Source organism: Nelumbo nucifera, chromosome 1 (genome assembly GCF_055504915.1).
Source record: "Nelumbo nucifera cultivar China Antique chromosome 1, China Antique-T2T, whole genome shotgun sequence".
NCBI lineage: Eukaryota > Viridiplantae > Streptophyta > Magnoliopsida > Proteales > Nelumbonaceae > Nelumbo > Nelumbo nucifera.
Window position 1 is genome coordinate 26,975,214 of NC_142649.1, and position 16,410 is coordinate 26,991,623.

Consider the following 16,410-nt stretch of genomic DNA (forward strand, 5'->3'; position numbering starts at 1 on the left):
TTAATCTACAACTCTTTATCTCTAGTTTTACAATTTTGGCGGGGTCCCAAACTTCTAAAATTGAGATACGTGAGTGGTACATCCCATGACCAAACGGAGTTTAACAGAGAAATGGTGGTGAACATCCAGTTCTGTGCAATTCTTGGATTCTTTGACCAATGAGCATCGTCGAACCTGAAAAGATACACTAGAAGATAAAATTAGACTGTCTTCATAAGGGTCCACCTTGTACGTAGGGTGAGGAAAACAGAGTCGGTGACAAAGGCATTATCCTTGTTTACTGGTATTACTCGTTTAAATATTGGGGTAATTTTCATTCGTTACTTTGATCCTTAAACCACCGTTAAAATTTAGGGGGTGTTTGGCATAATATTTCCGTTTGATGATGACTGTATCAAGGATTAAAATATTATCACATCCTTACTGGTGACGATGGAGACGAAAGGATACATCAATATACGCACGGATATTGATGATAATATAGAAAAGTATGGTTTAAAAAAAATGAACAAGGATTAAGCAGCCAGCAGCCTCTTTTGCATTGTGCTTTAAAAAAAATATATTATCATTTAAAAAAATGATGTGATTTTCAACCATATCACCCTTTCTCAGAATGTTTAACCGAAACCTATGTACTCTTTTCAAACTGAGCCCAATGCTTGTGTCATTGTGAGCATGAGACCCAGTCAAACCATTAACTGACATGGAGTATTATCTGTCTGACATCATAGGTTTTCCTTTACCTGAATATTGGAGTCTATAGGGTGGTTTGTTATGAATCGTCAGCCCAACAGTCAGTTTGAGATTCGTGAGTCGTGACAGTCTATTGTGTCCAGTTGTTCTCAAATGGGTCCATGAATTGTTAAATGGAGGTCCATGCTGATTGGAACTTGGAAGTTCGATACGTGGTTCAATTTGTGATATTCACTTTATGGCTCAAACCATATTATCCAAGGTTTTAAAAATCAGACCGGATACAAAACTGTCTTGGGACTGGTTCCCTGGTTCGAACAGATGGCCTATTCTGATTTAAAAAAATAATAATAAAATTTTCAAAAATAATTAAAATAAATAAAATGACAAAAAGCGTTATCTGGGTTAATGGTTTAATGGTTCAACCACCCAGATTAATGATTCGCTGACCAAATCAACAATTGTCAGCCCAAGAACGGTTTAAGGTAAAATAGAACCAATTGCCTGACTAATTCCTAGATTAACCGGTCCAACCATCCAATCCAGTCTGGTTTTCAAAACCATGATATTACCAATGATTCTATAGTTTGGAAGGCTCTTTACATTTTGTTGGCATATCCAGAATTGTGCTTGAAAATAAGATTTTTTATTCTGCGTAATGCGTGTGCTACTTTGAACCATTCACCTAAATTGCAGCATGGTTTTCCTGCCTTCATCTCCACTCATTGGTTATCACCACCACCTCAGCAGCTTATCTGTACCCTTCAGGGGTTGTATCGGGTCAGACCATGGTTCAGAGGGTAATCGGGCCTTAAACTGACCCCTCTGAACTGATTTTGAAAAAAATAAATAAAACTTCAAAAAAATATCAATACATGCCGACAGCGTATCGACCTGTATTGATGCTTTGAACCTTGGATAATACCTCCACACCTTGACAGTTATCCCTTCTATTATTTCTCATATTATTGAGACTGAACAATGTAACTAGTTTTGCTGTTGAACAGAATTGCCTTTATAGCTTCAAACAAAATACTAAATTATTTTGATTAAGCTCTCGCGCTCTCTCTCTCTCTCTCTCTTTCTCAAGGTCTCGTTGTGACGCAGAGAATACTCTGTTTTCATGGGATCTAAACCATTGGTCCCAGAGCCAAAACCTCCCAGAGTGGGAAGAAGGACCAAGTTGAATATTACATTGACTCATTGGTCCAGCTCGAACTGGACGATATCCACATTGCTGTTCACTATAGGCAACTCCACATTTTGGAAAACATGTTTAGTCTTTTCCAGCTATAGATGTGGTATACAAGATCCTTCAATCCTACAACCGTACCTCAGTAGTGGAAGGGTTGGTTGGACCACAATTCTGGATCATTTGGACTGGGGTTAATCATTTTTCTCCATAACTAGTGTCCTAACTACTCAATGAGTTCGGATCTGCCGAACTCCTGCTCAATGCAACGACCAGTAAGGTTTCAATTCCTGTTAGTTTCTTTTCCGTTCTGTAATTTAGTTATATATATTATTTAATTTAAGTGATAAATCACGTTTTATTTCTAAAAAAACAACCCATATGGATCTTGCATTTGAAATGAGTTTTTTTTCCTCTTTTCAAGGAAGATTACTACCACCAATCGAGGTAACTACTATTTGGAGGTCATGTTTTTCTATTGAGAATAGATAGACACGTCTCCAAAAGAATGATGCTTCTATTTGAGAAAGAAAATAACTACTATTTTAAGAAAGGTTTTTAAAACAGGATCGGACAAGGAATCGTTTTAGAGTCTGACCGTTCGAAGCAAACAGACGGCCCTCTCAGACAAAAAAAAAATAATAAATTAAAAAATAAAAAAACAGCAAAAAATCGTTGTTCGAGTCGATAGTTCACGGTTCAACCACAATACTGGACCGCAATTTACACCTCTATTCATGGGAACATGAAAGTAGAATACCAAAATTTCATGAAATCGCATTCATGAGTGAGTGCAGAGATGCAACACTTGATCCTCATGAATCATGATATATCTAGGAAATTCATGTGCTAATAACCCAGAAATGTTGCCTGCAATATTGGATCATAGAGTGGAATAGATGACAACTACAATTTACACCATCCATGGTAAATTCTATGGAAGCATGAAAGTACAATGCCAAGCAATTTCATGAAATTGAATTTCTCTGGAGTGAGTTCAGAAATTTAACACTTGATCCTCATGAATCACGATATATGTATGAAGTTTATGTGCTAATGCAATCATGCATTTAACAATTACTAGAACTACTGAAGCTCAATCCGGTGTTCCTGATCCTGATATCAGCAAAGCAGATAATTTTTCAGAGAATCTTATACCATAACCATGAGAGATTTTTATCACAATGGAGGATAAATATGCAATGAACTCAAGGAATCTAGTATTTTACTTTCTTGGGCAGCTAATAATGGGCTGAGTAGTGTTCTGCACAAACAATGTTGTTATTGCACATCAACTTTGAAAATAAAACAATCATGGAGGCTCAACAAGCCCCAGATGCATACTCTGCACTGGTCATGAATCCGTCTCCTTGCTCTGTGAGAGCTTTTGTCTAACTACTTTCGCAAGTTCCATGACATGATTATCTTCACATCCTACATGCGTTAAAAGTTACTAGAAAGAATAATTAAACAAGAATCAGACTTTAGCTTTCAATTCAAGATCTGAAGTATATTTACCTAATTGAAGAAGAGCTTTCTCAAGATGGAAAAGATAGTCTCTATTGGGTCCCGAGGGGCCTTCTGCATGGACAATTTGGCTGCATAAGACAAAGTATAAGTATTGGTGAGAAAATGAGAATGCAGTACCACCAAGAAAGGATTGCGTATAAAAAAAAATGGGGCAGAATAAGAAAACAAGGATTAGCATACTTGGCCATCTCTTCTAGTGATGCAGGGCCCAAGTAATTCTTATTGGACATCTTGTCTGATGATGCTATGTACCTAAATGGGATAAGTGTGAGAACGAATCTAATTGCACCCCTTTTAGGAGGGAAGAGTTTAACAATCAAGTAAGGGCATGGTCCTTTCTAATACTTACACCATTACCCCAGAGACTTCAGGAGTTGTAGACTCTAGATCCTGAAACCATTTTATGTTTGCACATTAAATTACATGATGACAATCCTAAAAAAATGGAATTCCAATAAAATTTACATAACTTACAGTAAAGGCGTCAAGATAAGCCTTCACATCATACTGCTTCTCCCTTACTTCTAAATACTTCATGTCAGACCACCACAGGAAGAATATAATGATTTAAAACAGTTGGCATGACAATAGTAAAACATCATTTTTAGCTGTACACATGAACACTGAGAGATAAGTGATGCAAATATAGGACTGAGTTGGTGCATAGGAATGCAAGATGTTGTAAACAGGAGAGAAGCTCTTTAATAATAAATGACTTATTACTGCATGAATTGTGCATATGAATACTTCATTCCTTATTCATGAACGCCAGATAGATTAACAGTGTCTTGGGTAATTTGATAGGTGCAAAACCATGGATAGGAACAAAACCCACTAATATTCAGTCAAATTTTAAAATTTCAATTGAGAATTTTCAGGCTGAAGTTTCATAATTTCAATTTCATTTCCCCCTAAAGAAACTGAATCTTCATGAAACTAACCTTACTTAGACCTACTAGATCCGGGATTAGCATCAACATTCACAGACCTCTTAGAGTTTCTTCTATAGGCAATTGAAAAGTTACAGTTTGGTTTGGTGAATCCTTGTGTTGTACATCCAGTATGGGTTCTTGATTTTCACAATTAAAACTTTAGAGTCCAAAAAGAATTTCAGATTTACGAGATGGATCATTAATTTTCCACCAGAAGATGTGGTTTACTACTCTGTGTTGTATGCATTTAAATAGACTTGGATCCAAAGCATAAGATATAAGGCCAAAGAACCTATTTGTTCAGAATGTATATTTTGTTGAACATGATATCAAATTAGCAACAGGAAATCACATCTTTGAAACCAGAAAATCAGGAACATATTTCTAGCCTTAGTTTTGGAGAAAAACAAAGAAAAAGAAAAGAATATGTTTTATGTGCTCTTTTCTCCTAGGAAAAGAAGAAAAGAAAAGGTGGAAGAAGAATGTGTTGATTAGACCAGATTTTAAGTTCTTCCTTGCATATTGGTTCAAGTTTCAAAGTCTTTGAGGGTTCAAGACAGCATATACCAACACATGTATTAATTGAAACCTAAAAATAAGAAAATAATAAAAAAGAAACTAATATATAAACCCACAAAATGAATATTTTAGTTTAGTAATGTCTATTTTATCATTATAATCTTAAAAAAGAATATAAAAATATTTCATAGCGACATGTACAAATTAGCTTGGCAATTAAGTAGGATGACCCTCCATGGTTCATGGGCACTAGTCGTTGCCTAGGTTCCTAGGCGTCACCTTGACAACTATGGTACCACATCTATTTCATTCTAGCTACATATTTGATTTGAAGTGCCATCATGGTCTTCATAATAATCCAAGCTAATCCCAAGTTCCCAACCGAGCTCAAGTATTTCAGGCATCCAATGAAAATTCCATGAGGTTTTAAGTTGTTTTTCTTATTATTTATTTGAGATGGTTGACCATTTAGTATGCTTTTTTTTTGTTTTGGGTTGTTGATTCTCTCCTTCCCTCTCTCTCTTTGAGCATATGGGCATCCATTGTGTTACCATGGGGCCATACATTGAAGTGAGATAAGTTACATTGATTGGCTTGTAAGTTTGTAGCTTTTAGTGTTCTAACCCAACCTATTAACAAAGCCCTTGATAGCCTAATCTTTACTTAGGCATTTTTCTTTCAATCTAGTTCTTTAAAGTATACTAAGTGAATTTGGGCTTAAGTCAATATTATATGATGGACCTAGACTTAATTTTGTTTGAGCCAAGGCCCACTGAAAGCTTATTTTGGCAAACCTGGATGAATTTGGACAAGTTTTCTAGAACTTAGATCAAAAGAAAGTTATGTCTTGGTTTCATTTATTTCCTTGTTACTTGCTCTAATATGCTTGGCAAACACCTTTGAAACCTGAATTTGATGCTGGTTCTTTGACTTCTGAAACGTCTAGCTACATTAGGAGCTTTTTCTCAGCTTCTTTCAAACTCCTAGAACCATCACTTCTCCTCTTTGTCTCCAAAGCCATCACATCCTTCTCGCCCCCTCCTAAACAGTCCCCACCAACCCCAACAAGAGTCACCCTCTGTTGGATCTCCATATTGTCAAAAATAAGACCACCAGCTGATTTACTTATTTTCTCTTTCATCCTACTCTTTTGCTCCAACTCTCTAAAAGCCTTAACCTCTTGTGGGGCCAAGTCATTACATTCCACAATTTAATCACAACCTTTGATGCCATTACCTCCATCCATGATGATAGCTTACATCTTGTTCTTAAATTTATGTGAATCTATTAAGATTCACATAAATTTATGCTGCTTATGGATTTGTCTTAGCTTTAAAGAAATTAGTGTTGGCCCTATGTGTTTTGACAATAATAAACTCATTGAGGGTATAAATGGTTTAAAAAGTAAGTGTGTAGATGCAGAAAAGAGTCCTCATTTGAGCTTAACAAGGATAAAGAAGAAACTACTCACATGAGGCAAGAAAGGACAGATGGCAAGCCTCATTTGTGCTTAACAAAGATGAAAAGAAACTATTTGCATGAGAAAAGGAAGAGCAGCCGATTCCCATGATGCAGTGAAGACACTTCAAGACTCTCCAAAGACAATAATGCTTCAAATGATAAAATAAAGACATCAAGAACCACCTACAAAGGAAGATTTGCTACCAAAGGAAGAAGAAAAAGAAGACATCAAGCTCCAAAAGACTTGATTTATTTTCATCTTTCTAGGACTTGATCTAACCAGGTACAGGATATACTACATGAGCTTAAATGAAATCATACTCGGTTAACCAACCTTAGAGACCAAATGGCTAAAGTTGTGTGTGGTTCTTGGGCTTTCATAGACTTTAACTGAGTTAAGAATGTGAAAAAATCATGTCTGGAAGCCTAAGAGATTGATTACCAAGCATTTTAGAATACAAATCTCTAAGTGTTCTAAGGTTTAAGTTATCAAAGTAGTAGACTACTTTGTACAGTAAAATGCTGTGAATAGTTCATGTAGTCTGTAGAGAACACTGATGTGGACCCCACTGCTGTGGTCCCCACTATGTTCGTATGGCAGCATATTTTTTGTTAGTTTATTTTTGTTAGTTATGTCAGTGTTAGTTGGTAGTTATTTCAGTTTGTTATTACAGCTTCTTATTTCAGCTTTATTATTAGTTTATTTGCCATGTAAGCAATAACGGCAATTCAGCCCTTTTACAATTAGTCAACATATATAAATATTAAGAGTGGGTCGGCAGATCAACTGATCAACCCTCTCTCTCTTTTCAAAATCTCTTCGTGTGCTTCTTCTTTTTTCCCTCTCTTCTTCTCTTCTGAAATTTCTTCTTTCTTTTCTTTTGAATTCAAGACTGATTGTAGTCTTGATCGACTACTTGGTATCAGAGCCGACCTAGGAGCTCTTATGTTAGTCTAATTAGATTGACTACATGAGAATTTCCTAGGTTTAGAAGTTTTTCAACAAAGAAGGAGGATCGGCTGATTCTTGGAGGTTACTGGTAGTGTGCGGCTACTACTAAGAAGATTGTAGAAGGCTGGGAGAGTTCCAGTAGTCAGGAAGAATTAGAAAAGGCTTCGGATCCTCAAGATTAGGGTTTTGCATCAAACAGAAGGTGGCGGCCAGAGATTTTCTTTCATAAAATAAGTTTTTTCTTGAGAATAACCTTGGAAAAAATCTTGGTCTATTTTGAGAGGTGCGTCTGGAAAATCTGTTTTTTTCCTTTAGGGTTTTGAGAGAAAACCCTAAAATTCAAAACTGTTGTTGGTTTCAGATCAGATTTTGAACTGGTTTCATACAGAATTCTGTTTTCTTTGCTCTTTGGAAGACCTAGGCCAGCTGTTATCAGTTGTTTGGGTGTTGTTTTCTATTACAGTAGTTTAAAAGGTTTTTTATTATTAATTCTTGACCAAGAATGGAGTTCAAGAATCAGGGGGAAGGTGTTTTTGGGACTAGCAATTCTGGTAACATGTCTGAGAATGCCTTTCAGATTACAACTTTGAAGTTTGATGGATCAAACTACTTAGAATGGGCTCAATCGGCCATGATGGCCATTGGGGGTAGAGGAAAACTCAACTACTTGTTGGGAGATGTGAAAGAACCAACTAAGGAGGACCAAACTTATACCAAATGAGTTCAGGATAATTATTTGGTTATGACATGGCTGTGCAACTCTATGCAGCCACATATCAGCCGGAACTATTTGTAGGCAAAAACAGCCAAGGAAATTTGGGATGTCATGAAAGAGACTTACTCCCAACCCCTTAATGTTGCTAGGGTTTATGAATTGAAGTGTGAGGTTAACAACCTTAAACAAGGAGAGAAACCAGTCTCGGTTTACTTCTCTACCTTGAAATCTTTGTGGCATGAAATTGACCACCTAGAAACACTTGAGTGGGAAAGTCAGAAGGATGCACAGACTCATAGAAAGCAAGTTGAGATTAAAAGGGTTTTTGAATTCCTAGCTGGTCTGAATCCTGACTATGATATTGTGAGACAACAAATACTAACAAGGGACATTGTGACCTTATCTCAAGCCTACTCCTTGGTGCATAGTGAAAAGACTAGGAGAAAGGTTATGATGCAGCATCAGCCCTTCCCACCAGCCTTGGCAGCAGTTAAACCTAAGTCTGAGGGTGATACAGAGAGGGATATAAAGAAGAAAGATAAGCGGGATCTAGTGTGTGAACATTGCAAGAAACCTAAGCAAACTAAAGACACATGTTGGAAGCTACACCCTCATCTAATTCCAGCAAAACTGAGGAACAAAAGGGTAATGCTCATATGGCTGTTAAAATACCGATTCTACATCCTCATCGGGCACAAAAGGCACGCCTCTAGACACCCTAGCTGCTGTCCGGGTTGCCCTAACTCAGTTGGAAAAGGAAGTTGGGAATTCAGCTCAATCATCTCAGCCACCATCAGCTCCTCCCACATCAGCCTTTGCTCATTCAGGTACACGGGCCTCATCTTACCATGCTTCAGCTCCAGGTAACACTGAATATTGTTGGGTAATAGACTCAGGTGCATCTGACCATATGACTAGCTTGCCATCACTGTTCACTACCTATCACTTATCTTCTAGTAGAGATAAAGTGTCCATTGTCGATGGTTCCCTTGTTCCCATTTCTGGCAAGGGAGAATCAAGTTGTCTAATACCATTTCCTTATCTTCAGTTCTACATGTTCCTAAGATTGATACTAATTTGCTTTCAGTTAGTAGTATTAAAAAACATCATAATTGTTCAGTAACTTTTTTCCCTGACCGATGTGTTTTTCAGGACTTGGAGACAAGGAAGGTGATTGGGACTGGCCGTGAGACGAATGGGATCTATTTGCTTGGAGAGAGTTCTCATTGGGAAGATCGTGAAGATAGAAAGTCTTTTGCTTCTCAGTCTGTTAGTCAGGTATGCTTTGGCATAATCGGTTGGGTCATTTATCCTTTCGGTCTTTGAAGAGTTTGTTTCCAAATTTGTTTAAATCTGTTCAGATGTCAAATTTGAGATGTGAGAGTTGTGAGCTTACAAAGCATTGTAGAACATCTTATTCCTTGAGTAATAAAAGAAGTAGTAATTCTTTTGATATTGTGCATACCGATGTTTGGGGCCCGTATCACATCACTTCTATGGGGGGTACAGATATTTCTTGTTGTTTGTTGATGACTACACCCGTTTTCTTGGGTTTACCTTATGCGTTCTCGAGATGAGGTTCCTGCTTTGACCCAGATCTTTCATCAGATGATTTTAACCTAGTTTGGGGTCAAAATAAAAATCTTTAGATCCGATAATGCGAAAGAATACTTTACCAACCCATTAGCCTCTTATTTGCTTGATCATGGGATTATTCACCAGAGTACTTGTCCTTATACACCACAGCAGAATGGGGTTGCTGAGAGGAAGAATAGGCACATATTGGAGGTGGCTAGAAGCATTATGTTTTAACTCCAATGTGCCTATTCGTTTCAGGAGAGATATTCTTACAGAAGTGTATCTCCTTAATCGAGTTCCTTCACGGGTTCTTGACATGAAGCCTCCATTTACCCTTCTATACCCCGATAAAGAATTGTTTACTATTCCCCTTAAAACCTTTGGTTGCATTTGCTTTGTTCAGATTCTTGGACCTCATCGTTCCAAATTTGATCCTAAGGCCTCCAAATGTATTTTTCTCGGTTATATACAAACTCAAAAGGGTTATTGCTACTATGAACCTACTTCTGGGAGGAGATTTGTCTCGGTGGATGTTACTTTCTTTGAGAAGGTACCCTATTACCCTAGGGTTTCTCCTCAGGGGGAGAGTAGTGAGAGTGGGGTTAACTCATCAGAAGTTCCTTTACCTGTTCCATTGAGTGATGAGGGATGTAATGGGGAGGGTTGTCAGAGGTGTTAGGATTTGAGAGTCTATCACAGGCAGTGGAGGCAGGCTGATTTCGGTCATCAGCAGTCCAGGCCAGCCCCAGTTCCTTCTACGGATCCAGATCCAGGTACCACAGTCCCTTTATCAGATCCAAGTCCCACTGAGATACCTTCCACTGTTGCTACTTTACCTCCTTTGGATGACCTTGACCTCCCCATTGTAGTCCGTAAAAGCAAACGACGTTGCACCACATCCACAGCTCACTGCATTTCCCAATTCCTGTCCCCCTCTTACAAGTCCTTTTTCACATCCATTGTTGATATTCCTATTCCCAGAACAGTGCAGGAAGCCTTGTCAGTTCCTGAGTGGAAAGATGTAATGAAGGTTGAAATGGATGCTCTTCTGAGGAATAATACTTGGGAGCTAGTTGACCATCCTAAAGGAAAGAAACCGGTTGGATGTAGATGGGTATTTACTGTGAAACATAATGCTGATAGTTCCATTGAAAGGTATAAGGCCCGGTTAGTTGCAAAGGGATTTACTCAGACTTATGGTATAGACTACTTGGAGACTTTTGCTCCAGTAGCAAAGATGACCACTATTAGAGTTTTGTTATCCCTTGCAGCCAGTTACTCTTGGCCCTTGTTTCAGATGGATGTTAAAAATGCCTTCCTCAATGGAGACTTACGGGAAGAAGTCTACATGCAATTACCTCCTGGATTTTATGATGCAGAGACAGGAAAGAAGGTTTGCCGGTTGACTAAAGCCTTGTATGGACTAAAGCAGTCCCCCAGAGCTTGGTTTGATAGATTCAGACAAGCCCTTGAAAAATTCGGCTATGTACAAGCCCAGTTAGACCATACATTGTTCATTAAAAGAGTGGACTCTTCCTTGAATTTGCTTGCTGTATATGTGGATGATATTGTAGTGACAGGGAATGATAACAATGAGATTGAGTCTCTTAAACAACTCCTCCATCAAAAGCTTAAGGTGAAAGATCTGGGAGAGCTACGATACTTCTTGGGTATTGAGGTTGCTAGATCTAAACATGGGATTTTTATTTCTCAAATGAAGTATGTTATAGATCTATTGGAAGAAACTGGAAAGTTGGGTGTTAAGCCTGCAGATACACCTATTGAACAGAACCACAAGATCAGTGCAGAGGGTGGAGAGCCACTTGAAGACAAAGCTATGTTCCAACGGTTAGTTGGAAAATTCCTCTATCTTTGTCTCACATGACCGGACATCAGTTATGCAGTCAGCGTTGTCAGTCAATATATGCACTCTCCTAGAACTACTCACCTCCTTGCAGTTGAGAGGATATTAGCATACTTGAAGAAATGTCCAGGTAGAGGTATATTATTCAAGAATAATGATCACATGAAGATAGAGGTTTATACAGATGTTGATTGGGCTAGGAGTGTTGATGACAGAAGGTCTACCTCTGGATATTGTGCCTTTGTAGGAGGTAACTTTGTCTCTTGGAGGAGTAAGAAACAAAGTGTTGTTTCTCGTTCTAGTGCTGAAGCTGAATATAGATCTATGGCTAATGGTGTTGCTGAAATCCTATGGCTGAAGTCATTATTTGAGGAGTTGGGTATTGCTTATGAGAAGCCCTTAATGTTGTATTGTGATAATCAGACTGCTATTAATATAGCTCATAATCCGGTACAACATGACAGAACTAAGGATATAGAAGTCGACCGACATTTTGTCAGAGAAAGGGTTTCGTCTCAAGAAGTGCGTCTCCCGTATATCACCTCCAGCATGCAGCTCGCAGATCTTCTCACCAAGGCTGTTCCAAGGAAGAACTTAGAGGCAGACCTATGCAAGTTGGGAATGACAAATATCTATTCCCAACTTGAGGGGGAGTATAGAGAACACTAATGTGGACCCCACTGTGTTCGTATGGCAGCATATTTTTTGTTAGTTTATTTTTATTAGTTATGTCAGTGTTAGTTGGTAGTTATTTCAGTTTGTTATTACAACTTCTTATTTCAGCTTTATTATTAGTTTATTTGCCATGTAAGCAATAAGGGCAATTCAGCCCTTTTACAATTAGTCAACATATATAAATATTAAGAGTGGGTCGGCAAATCAACTAATCAACCCTCTCTCTCTTTTCAAAATCTCTTCGTGTGCTTCTTCTTTTCTCCCTCTCTTCTTCTTCTCTTCTGAAATTTCTTCTTTCTTTTCTTTTGAATTCAAGACTGATTGTAGTCTTGATCGACTACTTAGTCAACTACCCAAAATCTATAGCCAACTACCCTTGACAAGAGAGAGCAAAATCACAGCATAGCCAAGTACCCTTAACAGCAATGATTCAGGAGCATTGTAGTTAACTGACAGCTCGTATTAGTCAACTAAAATACAAAGAAAAACTTCTCACATTATTTCTATTAGACCATTTGAATTCCAACAGCTCTATCCTCCTTGGGAAATGGTTCAAACAAGTTGGACAACATTTTGAAATTGTACCAACAAAGGATTAATGAGTTCCAACATTCAAATAACAGCCAAAAAACAGTTACATTCTTGAACCTATAAAGATACGTGAGAAGAAGAAGAAACATCTAGCAATCATGTGAAGATGGAAGGATTCTTTGCAAGTAAACCAAAAGGATTTGTGTGCTTACAAGAGTATAGATCTTCTATGTTTCCCTTGGGTTGGAAGGTGAAAACCCTAGAGCTTTTGAGAGAAGATTTGCACCATTTGAACCCTGGTTCTTTCAAAGTATTATCTTGCATTTGGGCTACTGTTTGAGCTTGTGTTTGTTTCATCAGCCTATCTAAGAGGCATATTCATGTATCCGAGCTTCAATGTAATATCTAATGTAAAGGAATGGTGTTCAAGGATGAAAACACTTGGAAAGGTTTTGATCGGAACCTAGAATACCAGTCGGGGTTTGGTAGAGACCAGGAAGATCTACCACTTTAGATTGGGTAAGCACTCAAAGTCCTACTGAGTTTAGGTAGCACACCAAAGTCTATCCTATCCAAGGATGTAGGAGCCTTGAAAAACCTACAATTATAAAGGTTTTGTTGGTGCCCGTGAAACCCAGCTGGTTGTTTTAGTGGAAATCCTCAGAGGGTGTCTGAGATAGAGGACATAGGCAAGGGATTTTGGTGAACCTCTATACAAATATGTCTGGATTGTTTCTTCCTTCTTTGTGCTTTTCTCTATTCTTGCCCTGAAGCTTTTGCAGCTACTTACACTCCTTACACTCACTAACTACATTACATTTGCACAAAGAATATGTTTGCAGCCTTTACTTTTCTATCTTGTTCATTTGCTTTTGATAGCTATAATATGTTGTTACTTGCACCTACCTACTGCAGTTATTTGAGTCCACTGCTCATCTCCTACACATTCTTATAGCTGAGGCATGAAACACCGGACCGAGAGATAATAGTCGACTACCCTAAAATGTGTAGTCAACCACCTATGATATTTGAGCCATGGAATGCCAGTCTATGAGTAGTCGACTACCTATTAAAGTCGAGGCCAAGGTTCAAAGATATCGACATGTATTGGCCTATATCGACCGATACATATCGTGATGATGGCTTCCTGATACACCCCTACAAGGGTTGTATCGGGTCAAACCATGGTTCAAAGGGTAGCTGGGACTTAAACCAACCCCTCTGAACCGGTTTGAAAAAAATAAATAAAACATAAAAAAGCACCGATACAGGCCGATACTTTGAACCTTGGTCGAGGCCTACAAATGCATACATTAAGCCTTCATTTCATTGCACTTAGTTCCAACTTCCCACCATTCAAGAAGGCTTAGATTCAATTTTTGGGGGAAGGGCTTTTGAGCTTAACACTTTCACAGTTTTTAAGCTATACCCAATTCACCCCCCTCTTGGGTCTAAGAGACTAGGCAGCTATTAGAAGTTGACTTCAGTCAATTTCCTAGTCTAAATTGGAGCTTGTAAAGGGACACCCAAGTTCGTAAGATGAGTCAATAAATAGTCACTGTAATTGCAATCTAAGAAGAATTGATTTGATGAAATAAAGTCTGATATAGTTAATTTTGGTTGCTATCAAGAATTTTTATCTTTTTTTCCTCTCTAACCTATTTCTTCTTCTAAGTGTGCTATCTCTTTGATGTTTACCCTACCAGCAAGCTCTCTCTCTCTCTCTCTCTCTCTCTCTCTAACAGGACTCTCTTTCTAGGTTATTGATCATTCTTCAGTGAACAAAAAGCTATCTACTTGCTTTTCTACCCTTATTTTTCATCCCAGATCCAAAGCCCTTCTTTTACCCCCCTAAACCACATCTTAAATTAGTAGGATCCCTACCCCGTCCTACATCAATTCTGCTATTCTCTCACTGTTGACACCTAAAAGTTCTTAATCCTTGAGTGCATGTGATGTTTTGCAAAGAAAGCCCATAAATTTTACTATCTCATGGTGAATGATCTCATTTGCTCTGCAATTTCTATTTAAAGTAAGAAACATTTCTGAATAGGACTTATCATCCTACTTTTTTTTGTCAGAATTTGAAACATTATTATTACAACCCTACATGAATGCCTACAGTACTTTGTTTTACTGATGGATAAGTACAACAGAATCTTCACAAAAAATATTAATTGGCATACTTTATTTGCAGTAAGGAAAATATCAGGGAGAAAAGAAATGAAATGTAAAGAAAGCAGCACCTGTTTGTTGAGTCTTGAGTGGCAATAATCATATGTAATGAAAGCAAAGGCATTGGCATAAGAAACAAGATTAAAACTTTTAGATATAGGTCATGATAAAGCAATTCAAAATCATACCTCCAACGCAATCTGTTCATCCTCCTCCCCTGAGACCTTATAAGCAACTCCCCACTATAACCTTGCAAAAGATGAGAACATGATTTTTATGTAAAGTAAAAGTGCATAAGTGGTATTGAATATAAAGCTGAAGGAAACTAACAGAAAGAATGAGAAAAATCAATTCCCCCATATATTTTTAATTCAGTGGGATAGAAAAAAATATATATATTTAGCACAATGAATCAAGTAATCCAAGAACTTAAAGCAGCCATCCAGTATTTGCTACAGCCATGTTTTTGTCCAATCGTACTTTGATTTAAATTTTCCCCTCTTAGTAAAGCACCATAACTAAAAAGATTATAATATGATTGTAAGAGAAAATTCCATTGGTCAGAAAGTTTGTCATTTTGTTGTTATTTGTTTCACATGTTGAGTAATATCAGTATGTAATTGTTCTTCTTGTTCAAGATTCAACATCAATCAATTAACACAGACTCATTTATATTTCTTATTCCCAATCAAGTTTTAATCTTTTTTGCATGCCTCTTCATAGGATACTCTACACTGTTCTCACGCTCAGTGAAATTGGTAATTGCACAGGAACCAATGAAGGGTCATAACCTCAGCTTCAAACTCGGGATTTTACAACCTTGGATTCTGAGTTGGAGAGACTAATAGAAGACAGGAAGGAATTGAATTGAAAATGGGCATTTGGGTCATGGGTACTAACACAGATTTCGTCCTCTGCAGGCTCCAATGTCACTGTTCTACCCGGGTACTCTGTAGTCCCTCGATGGTCTGTGCTGCCTGCCAAGTAACCAACACGAACCATTAAATTCAGTGAGAACTTCGTATTAAGAAACAAACACAAGTATAGAAAGAGAGAGAGAGAGAGAGAGAGAGAGAGAGGGAGAGGGAGAGAGACCTTGGTAGAAGACTCGACGATAGCCTCTGATGAAACAGACAAGGCGATCATCGTAATGAAAGCCAGCTCTCCAAATTAAGGACCCATATCCAAATACCCACAACACCATCCTCGATGTCACTGCTTTTCTCCGTCTTCAAGAAGACTGAAGCCTGCTTGGTTCAATAGAACCAAGAGAAAGACAAGGCGATGGATCCTTGGATGTTACTCTCTCCCCCCACTAACTGGTGACTGCAGACAGAGAGTAAAGAGGAGAGGGATCAGGGAACCCAATCAGCAGAGGCGTAGAAGAACAATGTGGTTCTGGTAAGTTATTCAGCGCCAATAAAGGGCGCCTTTGGGCTTTGGGAGGGCTAAGCCGAGCTAAGCTGGTCGTGCTTTGCGGCGCTCCGGATAAGCTAAAGGAACTGAGGCAAACGGCCCATAAAGCAGTGCTTTCGGGAGGGATGAAGAGCAGCGGATTCTGGCTTTCCCAATGGGTGTCAACGATTAAGCTGA

The 16,410-nt window shown here is 38.2% G+C and overlaps 1 protein-coding gene across 1 annotated transcript; it reads right to left on the reverse strand.

Moving 5' to 3' along the window:
• Positions 1-2,885: 2,885 nt before the first annotated feature.
• On the reverse strand, positions 2,886-16,410 carry LOC104609647 (ChaC-like family protein). Its single transcript, XM_010276012.3, has 8 exons — positions 15,913-16,410; positions 15,718-15,794; positions 15,006-15,059; positions 3,890-3,946; positions 3,765-3,805; positions 3,596-3,667; positions 3,404-3,483; positions 2,886-3,319 (listed from the first exon to the last, which is right to left on the reverse strand). The coding sequence occupies exons 1-8, from the start codon at positions 16,019-16,021 to the stop codon at positions 3,240-3,242; spliced, it is 570 nt and encodes a 189-aa protein (XP_010274314.1). The 5' UTR covers positions 16,022-16,410; the 3' UTR covers positions 2,886-3,239.